The sequence below is a fragment of the Tachypleus tridentatus genome, chromosome 3 (genome assembly GCF_004210375.1).
Source record: "Tachypleus tridentatus isolate NWPU-2018 chromosome 3, ASM421037v1, whole genome shotgun sequence".
NCBI classification, from domain to species: Eukaryota; Metazoa; Arthropoda; class Merostomata; order Xiphosura; family Limulidae; genus Tachypleus; species Tachypleus tridentatus.
In genome coordinates this window covers 77,621,067-77,646,495 of record NC_134827.1, presented here as the reverse complement: position 1 = coordinate 77,646,495, position 25,429 = coordinate 77,621,067, and the positions used below count along the sequence as shown (strand labels likewise).

The 25,429-nt window shown below is 32.4% G+C and overlaps 2 protein-coding genes across 4 annotated transcripts in view; one reads left to right on the top strand and one right to left on the bottom strand.

Annotated features, from left to right (window-relative positions):
- Positions 1-511: 511 nt before the first annotated feature.
- On the top strand, positions 512-5,136 carry LOC143247260 (uncharacterized). The gene is made up of 2 exons (XM_076495006.1): positions 512-1,015; positions 3,822-5,136. The coding sequence occupies exons 1-2, from the start codon at positions 841-843 to the stop codon at positions 4,034-4,036; spliced, it is 390 nt and encodes a 129-aa protein (XP_076351121.1). The 5' UTR covers positions 512-840; the 3' UTR covers positions 4,037-5,136.
- A 1,569-nt stretch (positions 5,137-6,705) lies between these two features.
- Positions 6,706-25,429, bottom strand: part of LOC143247259 (bridge-like lipid transfer protein family member 3B) — a 44,422-nt gene continuing 25,698 nt past the window's right edge. The window contains exons 13-19 of one of the 3 annotated variants that reach the window (XM_076495002.1): positions 24,753-24,827; positions 18,836-19,076; positions 16,515-17,716; positions 14,631-14,784; positions 12,564-12,826; positions 11,779-11,893; positions 6,706-9,530 (exon numbers count right to left, since the gene is read on the bottom strand). In XM_076495002.1, the coding sequence (XP_076351117.1) occupies positions 9,043-9,530; positions 11,779-11,893; positions 12,564-12,826; positions 14,631-14,784; positions 16,515-17,716; positions 18,836-19,076; positions 24,753-24,827 (2,538 nt within the window). In that variant the 3' untranslated portion in view covers positions 6,706-9,042. Of the gene's footprint in view, positions 9,531-11,678; positions 11,894-12,563; positions 12,827-14,630; positions 14,785-16,514; positions 17,717-18,835; positions 19,077-24,752; positions 24,828-25,429 lie in introns of all 3 variants that reach the window. The other 2 variants (XM_076495003.1, XM_076495004.1) reach the window with 2 other exon arrangements.

Below are 25,429 nucleotides of genomic sequence, written 5' to 3'. Positions count from 1 at the left end.
CTTGGTTTCGAAACCCAGTTTTTAGTGTATAAGTTTGGATGATATTTTAAATCCACATTCTCGCATGAACAGAATATTATTTGTAACCATAGAAATAATACGTTATTTATCCGATAACTTGGAAGTTTTTAAATTATACCGATAGATATATTTCTAGATACAGTTTAATTTACTTTTCTTAACTGAAGTTTAGATTCTTGTCTGCTGTGGACATATTTAATGACATTCCACTTTTGTACTTTTGATTGCAGCAATGCTATGTTTGAATCGAATACAATGAATCAATTATCTTCTAATTATTTGGAATACAGAAGTGATTAAATACGAAATAGAAACCAAGTGAACGAGTAATGAGAAAGACCAGGATCGTTTTAATGATAAACTTGCCTAACCGGTTCTCAGGACTGATGAATGAGTCTTTGTACAAAGATTCACTGCATAAAAACACAAAATAAATAAACCAATACAACTGTGAAGTTGGAAGTTTATAGATGACTTTCTAACTGTAAGTGGGCTAACCTGAGTAAGCCACTGAAAACTCGAACAAAGTCGTGAAACTTAACATTACATTTTTTTTTTCTCTCCTTCAATTTACTGTCGTTACCCGTGTAACTGGGGCTAGCCAGGCGTGTACAGCCTGAGGCAATAAACATCTGGGACTCCAGTGTACGAATTACTTTTTCTTGACCCACGCCAACAGACTGCTTTGTATGTGTGTGAGAGAGCGTATACTGAAACTAAAGCTGTCGATCTCTTCATAACGACACGGAACAAGGGCCTCGTCTAGTATTTCGATTTCAGATTATTTCATGTAAGTTAACAGTCAGAAACCTTTTCAATATGGAGGCAAAAATTTCTGAAGGTTTACTAGGTTCACCAGTAACACGTAATTTCAGCCAAGTTAACAACATTAATACAAATGCAGCGTTGTTGGGTTTAGGGTTAGGTGTAGGCCTCTTGTCATGTTTGGTGATCATCTTTGTAATCAGGCGAGTTCATCAACAGAAACATCTAGGTAAGCTTTTTTAGAGATATATAGAAATACAGTACTGTTTATGTGATTTGGAGCTTTAGAAATGACAGATGTGGTTTAAACTTGTAATAATGACAGCATTTGGACGATTTTTACCGGACAGTAATTCTTCAAGGTCCTATACCGTATACGACAATGAACACCAATCTTATTAGAAGTTTTTAGAGCATTCAGACTACGTAAAGTTATTGTTGCTATATGGTCTTGACCTACTTTGAATGAGTTATGATACTGTACCTAGGGAAAGTTTGAATAATTGTCTGAACGTTTTAACCGTGAGGTAGCTTCAATGCGTTTTGGAACAATACGTTGGGAAAATTTGAATAATTGTCTGAACGTTTTAACCGTGAGGTAGCTTCAATGCGTTTTGGAACAATACGTTGGGAAAATTTGAATAATTGAACGTTTTAACCGTGAGGTAGCTTCAATGCGTTTTGGAACAATACGTTGGGAAAGTTTGAATAATTGTCTAAATGTTCCAACCCAGACGTAGTTTTAATGAGTTTTAATTTGGATAATTGTTTAAATATTTCAACTCCGTTTGGTGACAGAGTTATAGTTGCATTATTGTGTTGTGGTTTGTTATTGATACCTTGTGTTAATTGTGTTATATCGAGTTAGATCTGTTAGGTCACCTTTAAATGATGTCTTTATTTGGACACAACGTTTCGCTTTACTGCATCTTCAGGGACATTCCACTAAAATGACTTGACTACAAATAGCCCGGCATGGCCAGGTGGGTTAAGGCGTGCGACTCTTAATCTGAGGGTCGCGGGTTGGCATCCCCGTCGCGTCAAACATTCTCGCCCTTTCAGCCGTGGGGGCGTTATGTGACGATCTATCCCACTATTCGTTGGTAAAAGAGTAGCCCAAGATTGGCGGTGGGTGGTGATGACTAGATGCCTTCCCTCTAGTTTTACACTGCAAAATTAAGGACGGCTAGCGCAGATAGCCCTCGAGTAGCTTTGCGCGAAATTCAAAAAACAAAACAAACAAACTTGAGTACAAAGTTTAAAATGGTTTAAATAATATGTTTAATATAAAAATATCAAATTTGGTGTTATAAGGTCGTTTATTTCTGTTATTAAGACGTCTGTTGTATAACACTATGCATTTCAGAAATTAAACAATGACTTTTTATGTCTTGTTATTTCATTGTCACAATTTTTGTTCGACGTTTCACAAACTACTGTTCCGTTTCGGGTGTGTAATAAAGCACCTACCGTTAACAACGAAGGTGCTCAGCTGATAATATGAAAAGTGTATTTAGTTAAGTATATTTGTCGTTATGTTAATTTATTAATTCTCCCTAATACAGTTTCTCAAAAGGTGAGTCGCGACCTTCAAGGGGGGCGTCACGAACTGTTTGTGTCAACATTTTGTTTTAATAAATATAATTGCCCTTTGTTTTCGTCCTTATAGAGATAGCGAGGGCCGCGACGACCAAATTCCGGACATGGGTTCGTCTAGAATTCTGGTTGAGAAACATTGTTCCAATACCTACATGGTCAGGTGGCTAGGGCGCTCGACTCTTAATCTGAGGGTCACGGGTTCGAATCCCAATCATACCAAACATGTTCGCCCTTTCAGTCGTGGGGACGTTATATGTTACGATTAATCCCACTATTCGTTGGCTATAGGTAGTGATGACTAACTGCCTTCTTTCTGGTCTTACACTGGTGAATTAGGGACGGCTACTGCAGATACCCTTTATGTAGCTTTGCGCAAAATTCAAAAAACAAGTAAAGAAACAATAACTAAATAGCTAACTTTGATCGAAAAGTAATATGAATTAGTTCGTGTGTGTAAACAACAAAACGTTTCTTTTGAACATATGTTTTTTGTAAGTTAACCTTTTAGTTATACAATGTAATTTTATGATAGTGTTTCATCTATCTAAAGCCTTTATTTTCTGTCGTAATTAAATTATACATGAGAAATGAATAGAATTTAACCGTTCTTAAATTCTTTTGTTTCTTTGTTGTTAAGACTAAAGCTACACAGTCTCTGCTGTTCTTTCAGAGGTGCCGCTGAGTCACTAGTAAATAAATACCTACATGTATATAAAATACATAAAATTATTGAAGATATTTGTAACTAGACGTTCTAACACAAGTATTAATTAGTTATCTTTACCCTGATCAGCTGTTTTTGTTGATATGATGTTTTATAATACAACCTGTTAATGTGAAGGTGTTCTTTGTTGTTGATTGCTAGCCAATTTTCTTACATATGTCAGATATACAGGATGTTCGGAAAGTCACTGTGCAGTTTTGTAATCATATTTTATTCAGTCTATTTCAAGCCAGCAACTGATAGCGGTGTTTAGAAACAAAATAAGAAGGATCCAGGCCTGTATTGATGCCAACGGGGGTCACTTTCAACATTGTTTATAATTGTCATTCATATTTACCTCCTGTATTTTATATTTAAACATGTCTGTTAATAAATATATAAGTGCACAATGACTTTCCGAACACCCTGTTGTTAACATGGCAAGTACAGAGATTTGTACTGCAATTAACATTGTTCAACGACACTTGCTAACTTTATTAAATATATTCAGCTATAACTGTGTTGTCCTTTGCAAGATAAATACTGCCTATTCAAATAATTCAGTGTGTGATAATTAAAATTATTATGTGGGGAAGAAGATGGCGCTGCAAAGTGATAAACGTTATTCTCAGCATTGGAATACATATATCTTACACATTTTGTTTTTATATGTAATTTCTTTTGAAGTAAATTAGAATACTTAAACAGTTTTATTTCTTATTGTTTTTTTCAGCGATGAAGTATCGATTTTCCTCTCGAGACAGCCTAGATCCTACTGAATATATGAAAATGCTGGCCTTGATTGATGTGAAGAAAAGAATGTTGAAGATTTTTGAAAAACATCGTGTTCCGTGTAACGACCTAGGCTACATAGATGAAGTGTTTGTGGACATTAGAGAACTGGCTAATGAGAAACAACAAATAGAATCTAGCCAAGACCACAGATAAAGATGTGGTTAGGAGCTTAAGATTGCAGAACTAAAGTTCTGTGTTGTATGTGGAGGTCAGCTATAAACATGTATGGTTTTCTCAATTTTACTTGATATAATATGGTCATAAAACGTGCTGTGTTACGTAAAGATAACCCTCGTATAGTTTTGTTTTAAATTTAACAAAAGAAACACCAGATAAAATACAGTCTTCCATTCGTAGGATATCTGTAAAAATACAAATTGTCCCGTGAAATATATATTAAAGTTCATCAGCACGTACCCTAACCGTTTTCATTTATTATTCACAAAGTAGCCAAAAATAACAGATAACCTAGTCTTCCATCCTTTACCTTTGAGCTTTCCAAATGCGTGTATAGATATACTTAGGCGACAAGAAAAATTTATGATGAATTTTTGTGTAAAATAATTTTTATAAGTCTTTGGACAACAGAAATATATTTTTTTTTCCAAGACTTTGATTACAACATAAGATTTTTCATTGTAATTGTTTCGTAGCAACAGTATAGCTCGTACTTCAATATTGTATTGATAGAACAATAGTGATTATATTGTAAAAATGAAAGAATGAAAGCCAACAATGTTGATTTGTTTACTACAGTTCTGTCTTTCACGACGATTCTTTAATTGCTGTTATGATGTTGATCATACTGAAATAATCTTTAATGTCAACAGTTCTAGTAGGTAACTGTAGCTTTAGGTTTCATGATAATGTTAACTGAATTATTAAATTTTAAATAGATTTACTAAGATCACGCGTGTTTAACCCCCAGTGACACAGCGGCATGTCTGCGCATTTACAACGCTGGAATCCGGGTTTCGATATCCGTGGTGGACAGAGCACAGATAAGTCTATTGTGTTGCTTTGTGCTTAATGTCAAACAAATAAACGAAACAAATACATGTATTTTACGTTTATATTTGATTGCCACGTAAAAATCACGTCTTTTGCGTGTGTGCAAATTTTAATCTACTCTTTGAATTTTGACAGTTTTCATGTTTTCAGAACATACTTCATTAAAAAAAGTTCGAAATTTGGACCGTCTTTTAGACATATTTTGTGGTTATTATTTCTTTAATAAACATTTTTTCTTTTTTTCTGTACTGTGTTTTTATTTTCACTTTATCTGAGAAGCATCCATTTCAAACTTTGGTATAGTTCTTAGGAGATTTAATAAATCATTAATATACGTATTATCATAAACTGTAGTGTATTTATATCATTACACTATTCATTATAACCTCACCACAAGTTTTATATAAACGTTAAAAAACAGTATGTAGGCTCTTCATATCAGCCTTTATCTGAGTTTATATATAATTACAGACTATTATCCAACAAAGTTTGAGATTGGTCGAGTGACTTACGATTAGTTAGGTAATGGACAAACAGACAGACACAGATTTTTGGGCCTTGTATGCAAATCATATTCGATTTATTCCAAGAAGTACTTTATTATTTATTTTATTTAGAGAAATATTTTATTAGACTAGATTTACTCCGAATGATTTGTTGAATCAAGGGCTTCTGTATATACAAGATGATTAAAAAAACATCATACATAAAATGAATATATCTTCATATTACTTGTTCTATGGGAATTAAATTTCACTAGAGAATTGTTGTAAATCGTGTGATGCTGTGATAATTGTGAAAAAAATTATACTTTAACTAACAAAGAAAATGCATTTATTAAGATGGATTTTGGAATTTTTTCCAAATTTGTATGCAAGTTATCTGTACATAGAGACACCACTGTGAGCTGTGCGGAGGAATGCCGTAAATTTGCGCTAAACCTTTTCCTTACATAAATTTATATTAGGTACCGTTCTATAGATTATTACACTATCTTAATTCTGTTTATGTGTCATACCCTCCTGGGGTGAGACTATACTCATTCTAATGTATGTACAGAGATTTTTACAAAATGTTTATCTGTCTTGAATATTTATAATAGGAATGATTGTTGTTGTAGGTAATCTAAATATTGTGGGTTACCGTATTAGAGCCCTCATCTAACTTAACACTGATATTTCACTGTTCTTGTTCTTTGTCCTATGTTAGCGCTTTTGGTTTCAAGCCTCTTCCACACCACAGCAGAACAGGTGTCGTCCTTCCAGTAAATATCAAATGCACACGTATTACTGTATGAACAAAGTTCTTAGTTATTTGTACACTTGTATTATATTTTTCATTTGTTGCCCGAATTGGAAAATTTTCTCCATATACAATATCTTCAGAACATGTTTCGTAAGTACTTAACACTTTTCTGGTGAATAATGGTTACGTGAAGTGAATAACACAGTGCTACGTTATAATAATGGATGATTACTAGGTTCTAGACCAAATTTTAAAAGTAATTATTAAGCCTAACACCATATTATTAACACATTCCTTCTGTATAAGTACTGTATGGTTTTCCCGATAGGATGGATACTCTCCAGTTTTTGTGTTTAATAATAAATAAACAAAAATAATTATTTTTATTACTAAAACTTTTGAAATTGTATTTTATTAACATTACTTTCACTGTGTGTGATTTTAAAATTACTTCAATTTCATAATTTGTAAATATTTTTCCCTTCAATTTAAAACGTTCATGTGGAGTACAAAGCTTGAACAGCAATAAAAAGGTTTTCATTGAACAGAAAATTCAACCATACAAGTAATTTACTGCATATTTATTGAAAAAATGAACTATAATTTTCTTAACATAACATACAATTTACAATGTACATAAACAATAATTGAAAACATGTTTAAAATTCCACAACAAATATTTTGAGCTATTGAACAATAAAACAGAAATCAGTTGAGGCAGAATAAAGGTCGAATACTAAACTTCAGAGGACACAATGAAAAACAAATGAAAAGACAAAATTGAAAATACAAAAACAGTTGTGACAACAGTCTAGCCACATTAAAACCTTATTATTGCACACTTAATAACCGTGTATTAGTGTGTAAGTCTTGTTTCAAACTACTGTTGACCGTGTATTAATTGTGAAGTCTCTTATCAAAGTACTGATAACTGTGTATTAATTGTGTAAGTCTTATATCAAAGTAGAGTTATCTATTTAAATTAATGGTATAAGTATGAAAGTACTTTTACCTCTTTAAATTAATCGTGCAAGTCTTGTATGAAAGTACTTTTAACTGTGTATTAATTGTGTAAGTCTCGTACCAAAGTACTTTTAACCGTGTATTAATTGTGTAAGTCTCGTACCAAAGTACTTTTAACCGTGTATTAATTGTGTAAGTCTCACATCAAAGTATTGTTAACCGTGCATTAATTGTGTACGTCTTGTATGAAAGTACTTTTAACTGTGTATTAATTGTGTAAGTCTGTATCAAAGTACTGTTAAATGTGTGAGTCTTGTATGAAAGTATTAACTGTTTAAATACATTTAACAAGTCTTGTATCAAAGTATTAACTGTTTAAATTCATTTAACAAGTCTTGTATCAAAGTATTAACTGTTTAAATTCATTTAACAAGTCTTGTATCGAAGTACTGTTAATTGTGTAAGTCTAGTATCAAATTATTTTAATCATTTCCTTAACAAAAGTACAAAAAATTTTTGACTAAACTTCACTTAAACTTGGGTACAAAATGAACTAATGATCACAAGTACAATTCGCCTATTTTTTTCAACATGCCAGTTACATGTCCAGCTAACACAATACAACAGACTTATCATTTAACAAAATTGTTAAAATAGATCAAAATGATGATAATGACTAAAAAGCAATCTTAACCCATCTGACACCACATTAGTTTTTATTTAATTTCATTTCAACAAAAACTTTTATAAACACTCAGTAACGAGAATGTACCTCCTTCTTACATATTTGTAACATTGAAAATCTCTCATCAAATTAACCTTTTCTCTCTACTTTGGGTAGTAACACTTAAACTGATTGAATATTATATGTCTACTAAACATGATCATTAATTGTTATTAAAATGACACATTTTAATATAATTTCTTGTTACTAAAGAAATGTATTATGCCAACACAGTTAATGGTGAGAATATAGATTTCCCTAACTGAAGTTAGGGAATTTAGTAATTACCAAATATTCTTGGGTATTTTTTAACTGAACTGTGTTATACAAGTACTAAAACCTGATAACAAAGAACACATTTTTAATAATAAAACTGTCATTTTATATACAATGTACAGTGTTATGACAATGTATTATTGAAATTTCCTTTTGAAATAAGACAAGTAATAGAACTCAGTAATTACACCCTTTATAACTGTACACATGCTTTTATATAAACCACATTTATCTTTATCTACACAGAAAAAAAACACAATTCCTAAATTAAATGACAATACTATCCATACCCATACCCTGAAACATTTTACTGATTCTACAATCAGGTCAGCATTTGAATAACAATTATCATATCACTGAAATGTTTGTGTACTTTAGGAAAGTTCTAATGGAGAAAACTTCATTACATTACCAAGTTTACCAAAAATGTCTGGTTTGACTTTTGTTCATAGGTTTTTCCAGTCAATCAGACTAGTTTCAAGTAAATACACATCTAAAAATAGATATTAAAGATCAGAATAATCTTTTCACTACCTACCCAAGACACGTACACATGAAAACTATAATTAAATCACACACACACACATACAGTACACACTTTCTAAGCTCTAGACAGTATTACTACATTTAACCTATAACCTGAACTTTTAGTGTTTATGGCAGAGAGTCAAATAAATTTTATGATAAAATAATTACCTTGCCTTTGTTTAAATTAAAATCCTGCATGTAGTTTAACAGTCCCACTAGAGCAGCCTACTAAGAAATTATTCCTGCAGCTGCAAATTAATTAATTTTTTTCAACACTATTATTTACACAGTAGACACAACAAAGTGCTTTAGAACTAATCACAGCCAAGTCTTTGGTTTCACATGACTTTACCATCATAGTCAAGTAATTAACAAACCACAACATTTTGACATTCATAAAATAGAAATTTTTTCAGCAACCTGAGAAACATTTTCGTTGTTTTTCTAACTCAGCTTTATTCAGCTCCTCCTGTAGCACTTGCATCGTCTCCATCAGAGATTGTTTTTCTTCTTCCAGACGACGAATTTCATCTTGGGCTAATATTAGTTGTTGCTCTATTTTTTCTTTACCTTGTACCAATAAGATCTGATTCATTTGTTCTTTCAGTAGTTCATTCTCATGTTTAACACCAATGAGTCCTGTAAGTTTCAATCTTAGTTTTTCATTTTCAGATGAGAGATTTTCTTTGTTATCCACATCATCCAGACTAGTTGGGTGACTTGTATCCAATAAGCTAGGCCTTTCAGAAAGATCTATCATTTTCTTTGTACTGGTATAACACTTGCTAACGTCATAATACCTCTCTAGTTTATTAGGATTAAACGTCAGATCTTCAAATCCACTTTTAACATCACCACTTTCTTTCTTATCGGCACCCAAAAGAGAAGCAAAATCCACACCTGCAAATACAATAAGTATTCCACTTACTCTGTGGTTAGGGTATAAAAGAAAAACATCAAACTGCACTTGCATGATATACACAAACTGGTTTTATAAAATCTGTACCATGTCAAAGTGATTTAACCTTCAATAAATATTTAAGTGTCATTTGTAGCTTTGTCAGATGATTCAGTCACAATATACTTCAACAGAAATGCTACACTATCAAAACATTTAGACTCATTTACAAATGACAGGAAAATGGACAGAACCTTCTTTTGGATTTTTTAAAAATGTTAGCCCAACCTATGAAATTTTTTGTTTTGTTTTATTTAAAGTGTAACAGCCAGAAGACGTGGCTGAAGAATAAACTACAGATGTGTTTTATCATGCTTATGCTCGAAGCAACTTTTATAAAGTGACTAACTTTCTATACATTTTTCTTTTAAAGAAAACAAAACTTCTGTTCTTTAGTGACCAGATAAAATGAATCGTAACCAAACAGTACTCCAAAAAGATACGACTAACACATCTTGTTATTTCGTTTCTTATGTAGGTCTGCATGCTTTGTTATTGGACTTTTTCCACAAAGTGATTAATTTATAAGCACTATCAATAAGTTGCACAATGTTGTTCAGGGTTACTTTGTTGGTGACATTCTTCAAAAACTGTATCCAGGTTCTGTATCTGAAGAAACAATGTAATAACTGAGCATTGGGGCACAGGTGATGTTTTTACTGTATGTTAAATCTGTAAATACAAAACCATTGAATAACAGCAAGGCAGATTTAGTTGGCCTCAGTTTGTTTCAGTTTAATAATGATCCAATCTCCAGGATCTGTAACTGCACTCAATATAAAAGTTTCCAACTTGAAGCAGAATCAGTTAAAATATGCTGAGATACATTAGATGTAATTCTTACATGCAACTTAGGTGCTGTTTTCCTCTAAAGGACAGCTACATATTATACCAATAGATCAGCCAACTAAAACATGTAAAAGAGTTAACCCTAATGAACCAGTGCCAAAAAACTCGAAAGACAATATTTATAAGATAACAATGTCTTCATAAATATTAGAACTTTATATAGAAAAGTGTATGTATGTATGTATGTATGTGTGTGTGTGTGTGTGTGTGTGTGTGTGTGTGTGTGTGTATATACACCCCCTACTTTGAAAAACTATTAACATTCTTTTTTAATAAACACGAATGTTGTGTTGTGCTGTCAAAGTTTAGATGCCCATGTATTAATCCATCCAACAAGATGATTTTGGTTTTTATGTTTTTATGCCTCCTGGAATTTCACTTTTCAAATTTATTTAAATATTGTATCTAGCACATTATTATAGATGAAAACTGTCATCAGCATAAGGCTTGCACTTTAATCGTTTTTACCTTGTTGAAGATTACCTCATTATTATTATTACACATGCTGTAAATTAACACATCAACACTCACCAACACCTTAGTACTGAAATTAATAACAAATACTACATGCCTTTTCAAAATTATAAACTCAAAAGAAAAAACAACAGCAAATATTTCTTTCAAAATATATTTCTATACACATTTTTTACCTGGTGGTGTTATTCATAACTAAAGAAAGTACCTTGTGTGTATGAATGTATATATATAAAGTTATATCTCTCTTTTCATGACTGTTTGACTTTACTATCCTAACTGCAGTCCTTGTTTTGTTTGACTTTTACTATCCCAACTACAATCCTTATTTTGTTTGACTTTACTATCCAACTACAATCCTTGATCTGTTTGACTTTATTATCCAAGTATAGTTCTTGTATTGTTTGACATTACCATTCTAAGCACAGTCCTTGTGTTGTCTTACTTTCTCAATTCTGAAGACCTGTCTGGAGATAAAAGCAGTATCCATTCATTGTTCTCAGTTCTAAAGACTCACTTGGAGACAAAAGCAGTATATATCCATTATTCTCAGTTCTAAAGACTCACTTGGAGATAAAAGCAGTATACATCCATTGTTCTCAGTTCTAAAGACTCACCTGAAGATAAAAGCAGTATACATCCACTGTTCTCAGTTCTATAGGTTCACCTGGAGGTAAAGACAATATACATCCATTGTTCTCAGTTTTAAAAACTCAACTGGAGGTAAAGACAGTATACATCCATTGTTCTCAGTTCTATAGACTCACCTGGAGGTAAAGGCAGTATACATCCATTGTTCTCAGTTCTATAGACTCATCTTGAGGTAAAGGCAGTATATATTCACTGCTCTCAGTTCTAAAGACTCACCTGGAGGTAAAGGCAGTATACGTATGACATTTTCTTTGGTTCTCTCAATAAGACAACCAGGTATGTCAATGCACATAGGAGGAGGCTGTGTGGAGATACTGGAAAACTGGTCCTCCTTGGTTAAATGAAAACAAAGATATAGTTGGTGCTTAACAGTCTCAGCATCACATAAGTTTGTAATTTTCTTATTTGTTTACAGTTGTTTAAGTATCAATGATAAGGATGCAATGATTTATCAGTTCATGGAAGACTTCTTGTTATGAATATTTTTAGGCCTAATAATAGTAAAGAATATTTATCTGGCTTAAGAGATTTAGCTTAATCTTGCATTATGGGAACAAATGTTTCAAGGTGGTAAACATTAGGCTTAATGTTTTAAGCTTTTCAGTTAATAAAAGGAACACTCCTGCATTTTCCCAAAATCTAGATAATATATTAATATAGGAAGAGTGTAAACTACCTTTCACTTTTAGATCTTCACTGTAATAATAAACAGTTTTGTGTCTAGTTATTGATAGTTTAAATTTGAATAAATGTTTGGTTGAGTACTGTGGGATTTATACATAATGTAAATAAAAGTCACATTTCAACTCTCATACAACAGTTATAAAAGAATGGACATCATTGCTAACAATCACACTATAACTGGCAACTACAGTTTCAACTCTAGAACATAATTTGTAAAAATAAATGTTCTTTTGAAATGTGAATGTATTCATTTAGGATTCAAGCTTTTAAATTTTTCTTACACTTTCCTCTTTAAGATATGACTACTAAAAACTAACCTTCAATTTAATTTTTAACGAGTCAATCAGGATTCTTGAAGGCACAGTTTCTGTCACAATTTCATCTTTAAGAAATGCACCAATTCCTGAACATGAACTCATCAGCATATCCAAATCAATATTCTGGGCCAAACACGTCAGGTAACCAATATCTCCTGCCTCCTGGTAGTACGAAGTTGCTGCTGATCCTTGATCAAGCCTCAGAATGAGCTTACATTTTCCTCTGGAGTTGTTCGACGGACTGTTCTTCCAAGAACGGGATTCTTTCAAGATATACAAAAGAACAATTTTAAAAGAAAGAAAAGTTGGTTACTGCAAGAGGTTTTTGACTACTTTAGAAATCAGCAAAAGTTCCAAAGTAGAAAAGTAACCAGTCAAATATATTCTTTATAAAAATGCCATAAAAATAAGAAATGTATAATTTATCACCTGGAAAACTTTATTATAATTTAAAGGTTTCAAAAATCACTTTTAAGTCAATTATAATTGACACCAAAAATACACCCAAGTTTCTGAAGAAGCTAGAAACCTTTTAAAAATATACATACGATATTATGATAAAAGTTTCTCACTGTTTTAAATCTGGTAAAGCAGTGATATTAAACAAATAATGTTATGAGAAGACACAACAACTACATCATTCAAAGATGACTAATAATTTGACAATTTTGGACCTGAACAACTTATGTTTCATATGGGTAAAGAGAAAGGTTAAAGCTCAAATGTAATCATTATAAAATTTATAGCTCCTGAGTGGAAGTGGACAGGTTACATTAATCAAATAACTGTCATTTTCATAATATGCTCACAACTGAAATTGCAGAATATATTTGACAAAATAATACTTGATTCTTACAGTTGAAAAAATTACTTTCTACTCTTGCAGGTTGGTATAATGTTTTAACTGTGTCAGTGTATATATATTTAAATAGATGTATATCTATAAATATTTCCAAACACAATATAAAAATTGATAAAGTAATCAAATTTCTACAAAATTGAAAGAACACACACATGCACACAATGCGTACTACAGCATCTAGCATGATAATCAAACGAAAGAGAACATGGAATGTTTAATGTATATTAATAAGCCTGGATATTCTTACAAACTAAATTTTCCCTTTCACCATACCTTCATTTTATGTATATAAAATATCTATGACATTGGTTCTCACAGTTTCATCCAGTACAGTAGAGTTAGCCTCACACACATGTGAACATGCACAGCCCTTCACATACAAGCACTGTCTGAAGACTTTTAATCTTGGTATGGCATATAAATATAGTGGTTAAACCCACTACATTCAACTTACTTCATAGTTACACGTACAAACCACTGTTCTGTCAGAAGAAAGTGTGGTTTCAATTTAACAAGACAGCCTGTACCAACCACTGCTCTTTACAAAGGAATTGTGGTTTCAATATAACATGACAGTCTGTACCAACCACTGCTCTTTTCAAAGGAAATGTGGTTTCAACGTAACAAGACAGTCTGTACCAACCACTGCTCTGTCAGAAGGAAGTGTGGTTTCAATATAACAAGACAGTGATAGTTACATAGTACAAAGGAAGACATAAGAGTCAATACTTACCTAACAACTATATGTACAAATGATGGTGGTTACTTGGTATATCTGAAGACATAACATCTTTGTGCAAGCTGTTTATTGTAAATAATATCAAATTGTGCCACTACTATAAAAAAACAAGGTGCCATTTCTATATCTATTTATAAACAAACAGTCTATGTTTTTATCATGAACATTCATTACAACCATATAATTTCTATTCATAAATTACTTTCAAAGGAGGCATATAACATGATGATCAAAACAATAAATGATTAAACCTGAAGAAAAAATGAGGACTATTATGTTTCAAGACCATAAAGTGTATGAAAAAATCCACTAAAACAGTCATTATTTTCACAACAGGACACAAGAAATAGCACATGAATTTTCTGACCATATTACATTGACACCCCTGTAATATTGTAAAGTGTATTCAAATTTACAAAAATCAACACCATTGAACATTGTATAATGTTCTTTCCTAATTACTAACTTGATGAGAAATGATTTTGAAAGGTCTCCCAAGAAATGGCACTATCTTCTTCTACTTCCAGGTGACAAGTTTTTAACAACACTGAGGAACTTGCACCAACAAACAAAACTACCGTTTCCACTCCCTCAAGTTTCAAGGTCACTCTTGAAATTTGCTGAAAGAAAACAGAAATTAAATAAGAAAAGGAAGATAACAACATTCAATCTGCATTACACTTTTAATGTCAGTTTCTAAAACTCTGACAATGTCCTCAAAGCCAAAAATTTTCCGACAAAACATGTAAAAAAAGGTGAAAAAGTAAAAAGACTTAAATATGTAAAAAACTGCAGATACAAGTCAAATTATCCAATGCTCAACACAGTAAAAGTCTTTGAAATAAAAGGATTTTTATCAACTGAGGGGATTAAAGCTTATTAATGAAATCATAGCTATTACAATTCACGTTCCAAAAATATGCAAACATTTGTTCCTACAAACTTTAAAACTTCCATGCTACAGCACAGAACTTTCAAAGCAATGAAAACTTGCAGAATACGTTACTTTCTCCTACAAACTTAGTTTTAGTCATATCAGTACAGACTAATTCTCTCTGATAAAGTTCTTAAATTTAAATGGTGATAATTATGGCAACTTATTGTCAACCTTAAAGTTAACAATTGCATGTCAACATTTACTTTATATAAATGATGAGACATTAAAAGGAAAAACAGTAAACAAAACTTTAATAATACAAGTTCTTTTTAAAATGGATTGACTTTCAACAATTTTAGTGTCAGTTAAGAACTTTAAAACAAGTTTTCAACAGGAGATTGCAATAAATAACATCAATATCTTGACAATTTTTACATTACTTTAAATTATATCAATATTATATCCTATAATTAAGATTATTAATCATTAATTTTGAACCCAATAAATTACATAACAAAGAAAAATGTCAGTACGAAGTTGTTGAAATCAGTATGTAACTTTTTTTCTTGTGGATATCAACGGGTAACTTTTTTGTGGTGGATATCAATGGGTAACTTTTTTAAAAATGAAACAAGATATTGATATTTCCTAAAATTATTGATTGAAGGTGAACTACAGTCAACAATCAATATACTCAACTGTATCTCAGAATGGCTGGTATGGGTATTAACACTTTCACTGAATGTCTCAAACTCTCTTTCTCAACCTGAAGATGACCTAGGAAGGTTGAAACATTGTTCTTTCTTTATCAGTGAAAGTGTTAATATCCATACCAGCCATTCTGATATTTTTATTTCAAGTAGGTTTCTCTTTATCACGAATATACTCAACTGTGTCATGCTTTTCAAAATTTAAAATTGTCACTTATTTGCCTTATAAAACCCAGTCTATCTACAAATATCCAGATGCAGACTAAAACTGAATACATACTGAGGGGTCAGAATTTATTAAAGAATTTTTTTTTTTAATATCACACGTTCTTTAATAAATATGTAGTAAATTCATATTTTATAAAGTCAAGATCTTGCTAAGCATGAAGGATGTCACTCTATTAAGCCCAAATTTGGGTTTACATATTTGCAATTATGACAAAGTAACTGAGATTGTCACTGCCACTGTTTGTAACTGATGACCAGATGACAGAGAGTAAATTAGTAGCACCTCACAGCTCATGCTAACAGATTGATTGTCTCTCTGATAATACACTCGTACTTAAGGTGTTGTTAATATTTAAGGCAGTACTTGGTTTTAAATCTGGCTTGTCAGCTGTAAAACCTATATTTCTACCACAAGAGAAAACTTGGACCCCTTGGGGGGAGGTGACTACTTGCTGATTTAAATTTTTAGAATATACCTTATATAATATAAGAATAAATTTCTGACAGCAAGATTAACATATCACCTTTCACTTACTGTATCATGTTTTTTCTCACTGTTTGAGCTGTTGTCATTGTTGCTTGTTGACAGTTCCTGAGCATCATCAGCTACTTCCACCTCTACACTTGTAAGGCTCTTTGTAGGAAAAACATTTATGTCTTCCTCACTTCCTGCTGTGTCTAAACCTACCACAAACATTTGGTCACTGTCAGATGAAAAGTCACTCCTTACAGATAAGGTGTCATCATCAGCTACGGAGCTATTTTCTTCATTGTGAAGACTCTGGTGTTCTGACCACTGTGGGGAGCCTCTTGACATTACTGAATCTATGCTTGCCATTATGTTGGTGAGACCTTTCTTAACTACCTTTCTGCTGCTTTGTATTCCTCTTTGAAGGGGTTCACTGGTATTTTCTATCGTACTGCAAGAAACATCCGCAGAAGGAGTTAAAGGAGGTGTTGTGCTAGACGAGTGGAAACTTAAAACAGAGTCGCTGTGAGATTTTGGCAAAGAGGAGTTACTGACAACAACTGGCATCTCATTGAAGCTACTCATTGGCACACATTCTTTTTTACTAGCATCTACACTTTCTTCTACTAATGAGGGTTCTTGAGAACCATGGAAGAGATGAATTTCACTCTGAGAGGGAGATTTTAGAAATGACACTAGTTCATCTGAGCAAGATGTGGCAGAATACTGACTTACATTCTGAAGCAACAATGAAAGATCCACACGTGGCCAAAAAGCAGCAATGCACATGCTGGAAGGCATTTTTTCTCCAAGAATGTTGATCCCATCATTAACAAGTTGAGTGTTTGTTTCACTTATTGTATCTAGTATACGAAGTAAGAATAAATACTGATGATGGGTCATCTGGACGTTCATTATGGAATGAACATGAAGGACCATGTAAGTTTTAGCATCTGCTGATTCTGGTTCTTGCTTTGCATCACCAAGACCTTTTGAATCTGGCTTCTTATCAGTTGTGTTATCAGCTAAGTCTTTACCAGGACAGCTATCTGTTGTCGATGAACCATTCTGTTGCCCATAAAGCCAAATTGTGAGAGGTAAAGCATCAATAAATGTCTGTGGTTTCCTTTTTCCCATTCCATCATTAACAAAATCAGCCCAACAAGGGTCAAGATGGACACTCCAAACAATTTTATCGTCACCATTGAGAAGACCTTGATCAGTCGATGATGCATCATCCTCTCCACTACCAGAAAGATTGGATTTTCCTGAAATATCAAGAATGACAACTTTATTATACTCACAAACAGTCTTTATACAAATATAAACAAGCAAACCAGATAAAATAAGAAATTAAGCTGAAAATTATTTGAAACAAAAAACATGCTTAGGAAATTAAGAATGTCGTGTACAAGTGAATTGGACATATTGGTGTCATTATCCACTCACATTTGTTTAAAGAGATCAAATAAATTCTTGCAATTCACATACTTTAGATTATAGTTACAGTTGAGTTAATACAGGGTTATTAATACAATTAACACAACTTTTGTAGTGACAATCCCACAACCACAAAATGTATTTTATTTCACTTACTACCTAATAAACCTTGAGCAAAAACCATTAAAACCTACAAAAGAGTAAAATAAGTTTAAATTTCCTATTGTTTTCCATTAAAAGATTGATAATATACAAAATAAATCTATTTCCAAGAATCAAACAGAACATTGTGTCTTCATTTATCAACTTGGAAATGTTTTAATCAAAGTATGAATGCAATAGATACAATAAAGTATTATGCTACTTTTCCACACAATATTACAAACCACAAAGAAAAATGTTTTTCCCTACAGCCAGTTCCATATACTATTTCATAATTATTGCAGTTCAAAAATACTGAAAATGCAAACTACTTATGAAAATTAATGCAGAAACAGGTAAAAGGTATGGAAGAAATCCTTGAAATTGACTTAATTTTGAATAGAAGAAAAGAAGTATCAGAACTTCACATTTAAATCAATATTTTAAGTGAAACTTGTGCAAAGTAAAATATAAGCCAGAAAAGTGTTTGTCTGTCCGTTGATTCAGAACAATCATGCAATGATACACAAATGGCCATCTGCACACTGTAATCTCTATTTTTAATTAATAAACTAGAAAGAAGACATTAAACAGCATCCATTAACAAATTTGCATAATTTGATTTCAACACTTTCATGGCTCATAAGTGAAGTGTGTGGTTTTAGGTTAATAGATAATGAACCAATTACCTGCACATTTATAGTACTGGTCCACTAATCAGTATGCCATGTCCTACCACAGCAAAGTGATACAAACTGTAAAACAAGCTATCACACAATGTGATCAAATAATTACATAGGACTCACCAATAACATATTCCAACAGCCCTTCAGGTACTGGTTTGAAATCTCCTGTTCTCCATGGATAGGTATTGTTTTCATACAATAATGTCCCTTCACTGAAAGTTTCTAGACACTGGCTAAGGTGTGATTTTGATGCATGGTCACCAAGTCTACGATTTGTGGCCACAATAAGAGAAGCCTGTAGATGAATTGCTTGTGGCCTCTCAAGTAGATGTGGATAACTTTGATCACAAGGAAATATTACCTAAATATAACATTTATTTAGTAAATTCTACATTGTCCAAAATAAGTCCAATAAATCTCACTTTTAAATAACTTTAACAGTTACATAACAAATTTATTGGAATGCTAATTAGAATATACCTACATGACCAAAAGTATGTGGACACCTCTTCTAATTAGTGGGTTCAGCTTTTTCAGCCACACTCATTGTTAACAGGTGTATAAAATTAAGCATTACAGCCATACAATCTCCATTGACAAACACTGGCAGTAGAAATGGTCATACTGAAAAGCTCAGTGACTTTTAACGTGACACTGCCATAGGATGCCACTTTTCCATCAAGTCAGTTCATCAGATTTCTGCCCAACTAGAGCTGCCCTGGGCAACTGTAAGAGCTGTTATTGTGAAGTGGAAATATCTAGGAGCAACAGCTCAGCCACAGAGCGGTAGGCCACACAAGCTCACAGAGCAGCACCACCGAGTGCTAAAGCTTGTAAAAATCGTCTGTCCACAGTTGCAACACTCACAACCGAGTTCCAAACTTTCTCTAGAAGCAACATCAGCACAAGAACTGTTTATCGGGAGCTTCACGAAATAGGTTTCCATGGCTGATCACCATATGCAATGCCAAGCATCGGCTAGTGCGGTGGACTCTGGAGTGATGAATCATGCTTCACAATCTGGCAGTTTGAAGGATGGATGAATCTGTGTTTGGCAGATGCCAGGAGAATGCTACCTGCCTGAATGCATAGTGCCAACTGTAAAGTTTTGTGGAGGAGGAATAATGGTCTGGGGCTGTTTTTCATGGTTTGGGCTAGGCTCTTTAGTTCCAATGAAGGGAAATCTTAATGCTACAGCATATAATGACATTCTAAAGAATTGTGTGCTTCCAACTTTGTGGCAACAATTTGAGGAAGATCCTTTTTTGTTTCAATTTGACAATGCCCCTGTGCACAAAGCAAGGTCCATAAAAACATGGTTTTCCAAGGTTGATATAGAAGAACTTGACTGGCTTGCACAGAGCCCTGACCTCAACCCCTTCAAACACCTTTGGGATGAATTGAAACACCTGCAATCGAGGACTTCTCGCCTGACATCACTGAGAGACCTCACTAATGCTCTTATGGCTGAATAGGAACAAATCCCTACAGCCATGTTCCAAGATCTAGTGAAAAGCCTTCCCAGAAGAATGGAGGCTGTTGTAGCAGCAAAGGGTGGACCAACTGCGTACTAATGCCCATTGTTTTGGAATGAGATATTCAACAAGCACATATTGGTGTGATGGTCAGGTGTCCATGTACTTTTGGCCATGTAGTGTATGTTCAAATCAATTTTTTATAATGTGTGTTGTGTGTCATATGAGTTCTAACTGTAGAACAATACGGTTCATTTCATAACATCAAAATTACAAGAACCGATACACAATTTAAAATAGAAATCACCCAAAAAATCACCCACACTGGACTATACATTCCTTGGAACTCAGGACATGAAACAAAACAAAAACTCAATATACTAAGAAACCAAATAAACAGCCATAAAACTATGCTCACCAGATAAAATTAACAAAGAATTACACAAAATAAAATGATACTTCATGAACATCAATAAGTTTCCTCCACAAACCGTAGAAAACATTATATGCACACACCGAGACAGAAAGCAAAATCAACTAACAAAAGTAAATATATCCCATAAATTAAAAAATCACAAAACCATATACTGCTGCATACCATATATTCCCGACATCAGCAGAAAAATAACCAACATTTGGCAAAGACTAGTATAAAAATACGACATTCCAGTTAATACCAAATTTGTTCAAAAACCAGGCACAAAATTAAGGCTTATACTATGTAAAAACTACACTGACAAATACAACACCAACATTATTTATAAAATAAAATGTGATAACTGCCACGACTTCTATATTGGAGAAACAAGTAGAGAAATGGAAACCAGATTCAAAGAACATAAAAAGTCACCTTCACATGTTTTTGAACACCTCAAATCAAATAAACACAACATAACTATAGAAAACACACAAATACTAAATAAAGAAATAAATATAAACAAATGCAAAATTAAAGAAGCCTTACTTATACAAGAACTCAAACCCAAAATAAACCAATACCAAGGAACACCTTTATATCTATATTAATAAATATAATCAAACATCTAAGCATGCCCTCTACATTCCTACACTCAATTACACAATGCCCTTCAAACATGTGGTCAGCTATCAGTCAGTTACCTCTTTCTTTCTTTGTGAACCTAACGATGACCAAAGAAAATCAAAACGTTGTGTGCTCCTCTACATAAAAAGTTTCTCAACTCAAACCAGCCGTTTTTACATATATATTTTTCTCTACAAGTAGGTTTTCTTCTCATCACAAAAAATACAAAATATATCCTCATACAACACAAAAAAGAATGAGCATGAATAATTAATCTAATTAGTTCTGAACAACACCTAACTCTCAATATGGCTTCAGTCAATTTGACCAACTACTTGCTTCTTTGTATTCATTCAAAGACTATAGATTTCATACTATTAATGTTTGATAGTGTGTGTATATCTTCACAAAATTTAGCAGCCTTTCTGTAAACATATCTTTCACATACACATGATCATATGTTTAGTAAAGTAAAAAAGTAACCATCTGAAAATGTATCGAGTATTTGTTTTGAACAGCTTGTGAGCAAATTGATTTTTATGTTAAGATTAAAAATTCTTTTCCTCTTATAAATCTCAAATTTCACTTGTGTAATTTGTAGAACTTCCTAAATACATTTCAAAAGTTTGTTTCCAGTAAAACTTTATATTTTATCCATTATTTTCTCTACCCTAATTCTATACAAGTTGGTCAAATTGACCAACCTCATAACCATTATATAACCAAAATAAATCTAAATTATCCTCTTTTTCTTTCTAGAATGGCTTCAAATGTAACTTGAAACTGTATTCGTTTATCCTAAGTAGCTTTAGACTTCTAACAGTATACATCTATTTATAATTAAATTTTAGTGTTTTATTGCTCTTTGAACTGTGTCTAACTACTATTCATGCCATTATAAGTTGTAAATCAATTAGGGAATGTGCAGCTTATGTTACACTACTTTACCCACAAACTGCTCACATGCATTCCTCATGAAATATTTTTATTATTGTTTATTTTATTTAATCTAACTTTAACTAACCTAAGGCAATCTTTATGTTTACATTTGAGTTACTTTTATAATAATAAACATGAAAAACAAGAAATAAAGTAGTTATCTGTGCCTTTTCTTTTTTTGTTGCTGTCAACTGTTGATGATATTAACCTTACTTTTTATACTAATGGTAGTAATGAACAATTTATTTAATTACATAATGCACTAAAACAGAATAAGATGCAAAAATCAGACAATTTCCTCTATCACAATTTTTTCTGGGTTTCTAACCTTGCATCAAGAGCTGTTACAAATTCATCTATGTTTGTCATTATCTTTCTCATGGGAAAAAAGCATGCACTAATATTGAAATTGACAATTCTTTGTTTGGAGCACAATGTAATACAGTACATCATTTGACAGATGAACCTTGGCTTTCTATTGGTTGTAGATAATAGAGAATTAAACATAAGCGAGAACTATTAGCAAATCCTGAAGGATCGGATGTGACTAGATGGGTCTTATATTCTATTTGATGGCTTTGTAACTAAACGAAATATAAAGCTATGTATATATATAAAAGGTTAATCTGAGCAATTATGATTTTACATTGAGTGTTTTATGTTGAATTTCGAACTTACTGGAGGTGTGGTGAATAAAACAGAGAAGATGGGATGTCCATAGAGAATGTCACATTTCTTACACCAGATGAAATTTAGGATATTCTTAAATATTGCCTTATAAAATTAAGAATTTAAACTTATATATTATTAAAATATAGATTATTGGCAATGAGTTAATACTACACTAATTTCTATACCAAAAATAATATAATAACATTTTGAATGTAGGAGCACTAAAATCTTGTGACATGCACAGTGAAGGGGGTCCCATGGAGAGTGGGTTAAACCTCACCATCTGCACAATAGAACTCTTTTATAAAGGTGAAATGAGCACTAAAAAGAAATATAATAACCAGACTATCTCTATGGAAGTGTACAGGAATGTAATAAATGTGTGGCCTGAAATTACCATGACAAAATACAACCACACAGGTGGTATTACATGCAGTACTTTATGGTACTATGACAACATGAAAATATACAAATACATGCTACACGTGGTACCTTATGTTACTATGATAACATGAGTGTGTATAAGTATGTTCTAATATGTGTAACTGTGACTTCCAGTAACAAGGATAAAAAAAACAGGGTGAGATAAAGATGGGCCAACAACATTGGCCATCCAGTCTCAAATGATTTATTTAAAATTAATCATAAGCCATCCTGTAAGATTAGAAGTAAGTAATATTATAGTTGAAAGCTAGACAGTCAAACCTGATTGAGATTAACAGTGTCTGGTCAATGTTGATCAGGTGGAAATAACCAAAGATATCTGTTTAATTTACTAGTGTCTAGGATGAGAGAGTCAAACCTGGTCAACATTAAGAGTGTCTGGTTAATGTTGGCTAGGTGGAAATAACTAAAGTTATCTATTCATCATTGTCAAGGATGTTAAATATATCTTTAAACATTGAGCAAGATACGTGACCAAAGCCTCAAAATATTAATAACAGAAAACTATCTAGATGACCACTTACTTTTAATATCTTAGATAAAAATGTACAAAATATAAGTCCTTGTAAACAGAAAATAATACTAACTTGTGATAAATTATAATTAAAACCAACATAACCATTAGTACAGCTAATTAAATATAACCTTCCAATGCTTCCTTTCATAAAGATTAGAGCATTCTGTTTTACCACTAAAGTACCTTCACTGTTAACACTATTTTCAGCTGTAATTCCAATAATATCTCATGATGTTCAACCAGTTTGAAGGATTTAGGTTAGCCCTAAGTACAAAATCTTTACTAACAAGGTAAACAATCTTTATAATAAAATTATAATAACAAACAATAAATCAAAACAAAAAGTAACAACAGTCAAATGTAGTAATTAGTACAAACAATAATGTTAATGAAAACAACAACCTTGCTGAATGAATGGGCACATGCAAACTGCAGAAGTATGTGCTTAGATCATGAGTTAAATCTCAAACTGTCAACATGTAGAAATATTTTTTAGCAGAGTCCACATATTGTAGCACACTGAGTCATTTTAATTTCTTGCATGTCAGAACACTATGTGTAAATAATTAGATAAAAATCTATCCTTTTTTTACTTAAAATACTTACTGGGATTTCTTTGCATGGCTCACATTTTTAGGGCTCTTGTAACAACAAAGTTATAAACCTACAAGTGTTTACGTAAGCTGATGAAATCTTCATGAACTTCTATCAGTTATTCTAGGGTTAACATTATGCCAGAGTATATGGTAATAAAGTTGTCTACCTGTACTATCATCATAAAAACACTTCTCACAAGTGTATTTACCTTTACAGATCAGCATAAAACTATGTTTGAAACTAAAAAGTACACAATACTGAGAATTAGAAGAACATACTAGTTTATAGTAAAGACCTTCATACAATGACACTGTTAAAACTATCTCAGTTGGAAAAAGGCTGATTCCTTACCTTTGACATTAGGGCCTCAAAACGTACATCTACTGAAGGAGGGGAGGCAACAGGAGGAGAAGGGGCAGTAGAAACCTAAAAAACAAAATTTTATGGTTAGTAAGTACAAACATCCCAGCCTGAACCAACGTAAAACAGTATGGCTGAACTAAACTGTAATCCTAGTAACATTACAAATAAGCTAGCTTTCCAAGGTTAAAACTTAAGTTGAATTTTATCAACTGAGATACTAAGAAGTAAAAATTATCATATTCAATTTGTCTGGAATGTTCTCCAAACATAAAAATGCATTCACACTGTTTAAACAGTTCAAGCTTATAAATATTTTGACAAATGACCTGCAATAAAATTACCGTACCACTGATTAAACTCTACGCCTGAATTGATTCAGCATAACTTGCATTTTAGAAACAGCCCAGTCTCTATGAAGTGATATGTTCGTGTATTTGTAATGTCTCCTAACCATAAGTATGTACTAAAACACTTGTACATTTAAGATGTACAACAAAATGTGCTTGTAATTAAAAGTTATTCCAGAAATAATCTAGTTTCTTCTTTATACCACACAGGCGCCTGAACAGATATACACACTTTAAAAGTACAAGAGAAGAAACTACCTGCCTATTCAATATATTTTAAAATTTCTCCAGATATATATGTATACAGTTAACCTTTTC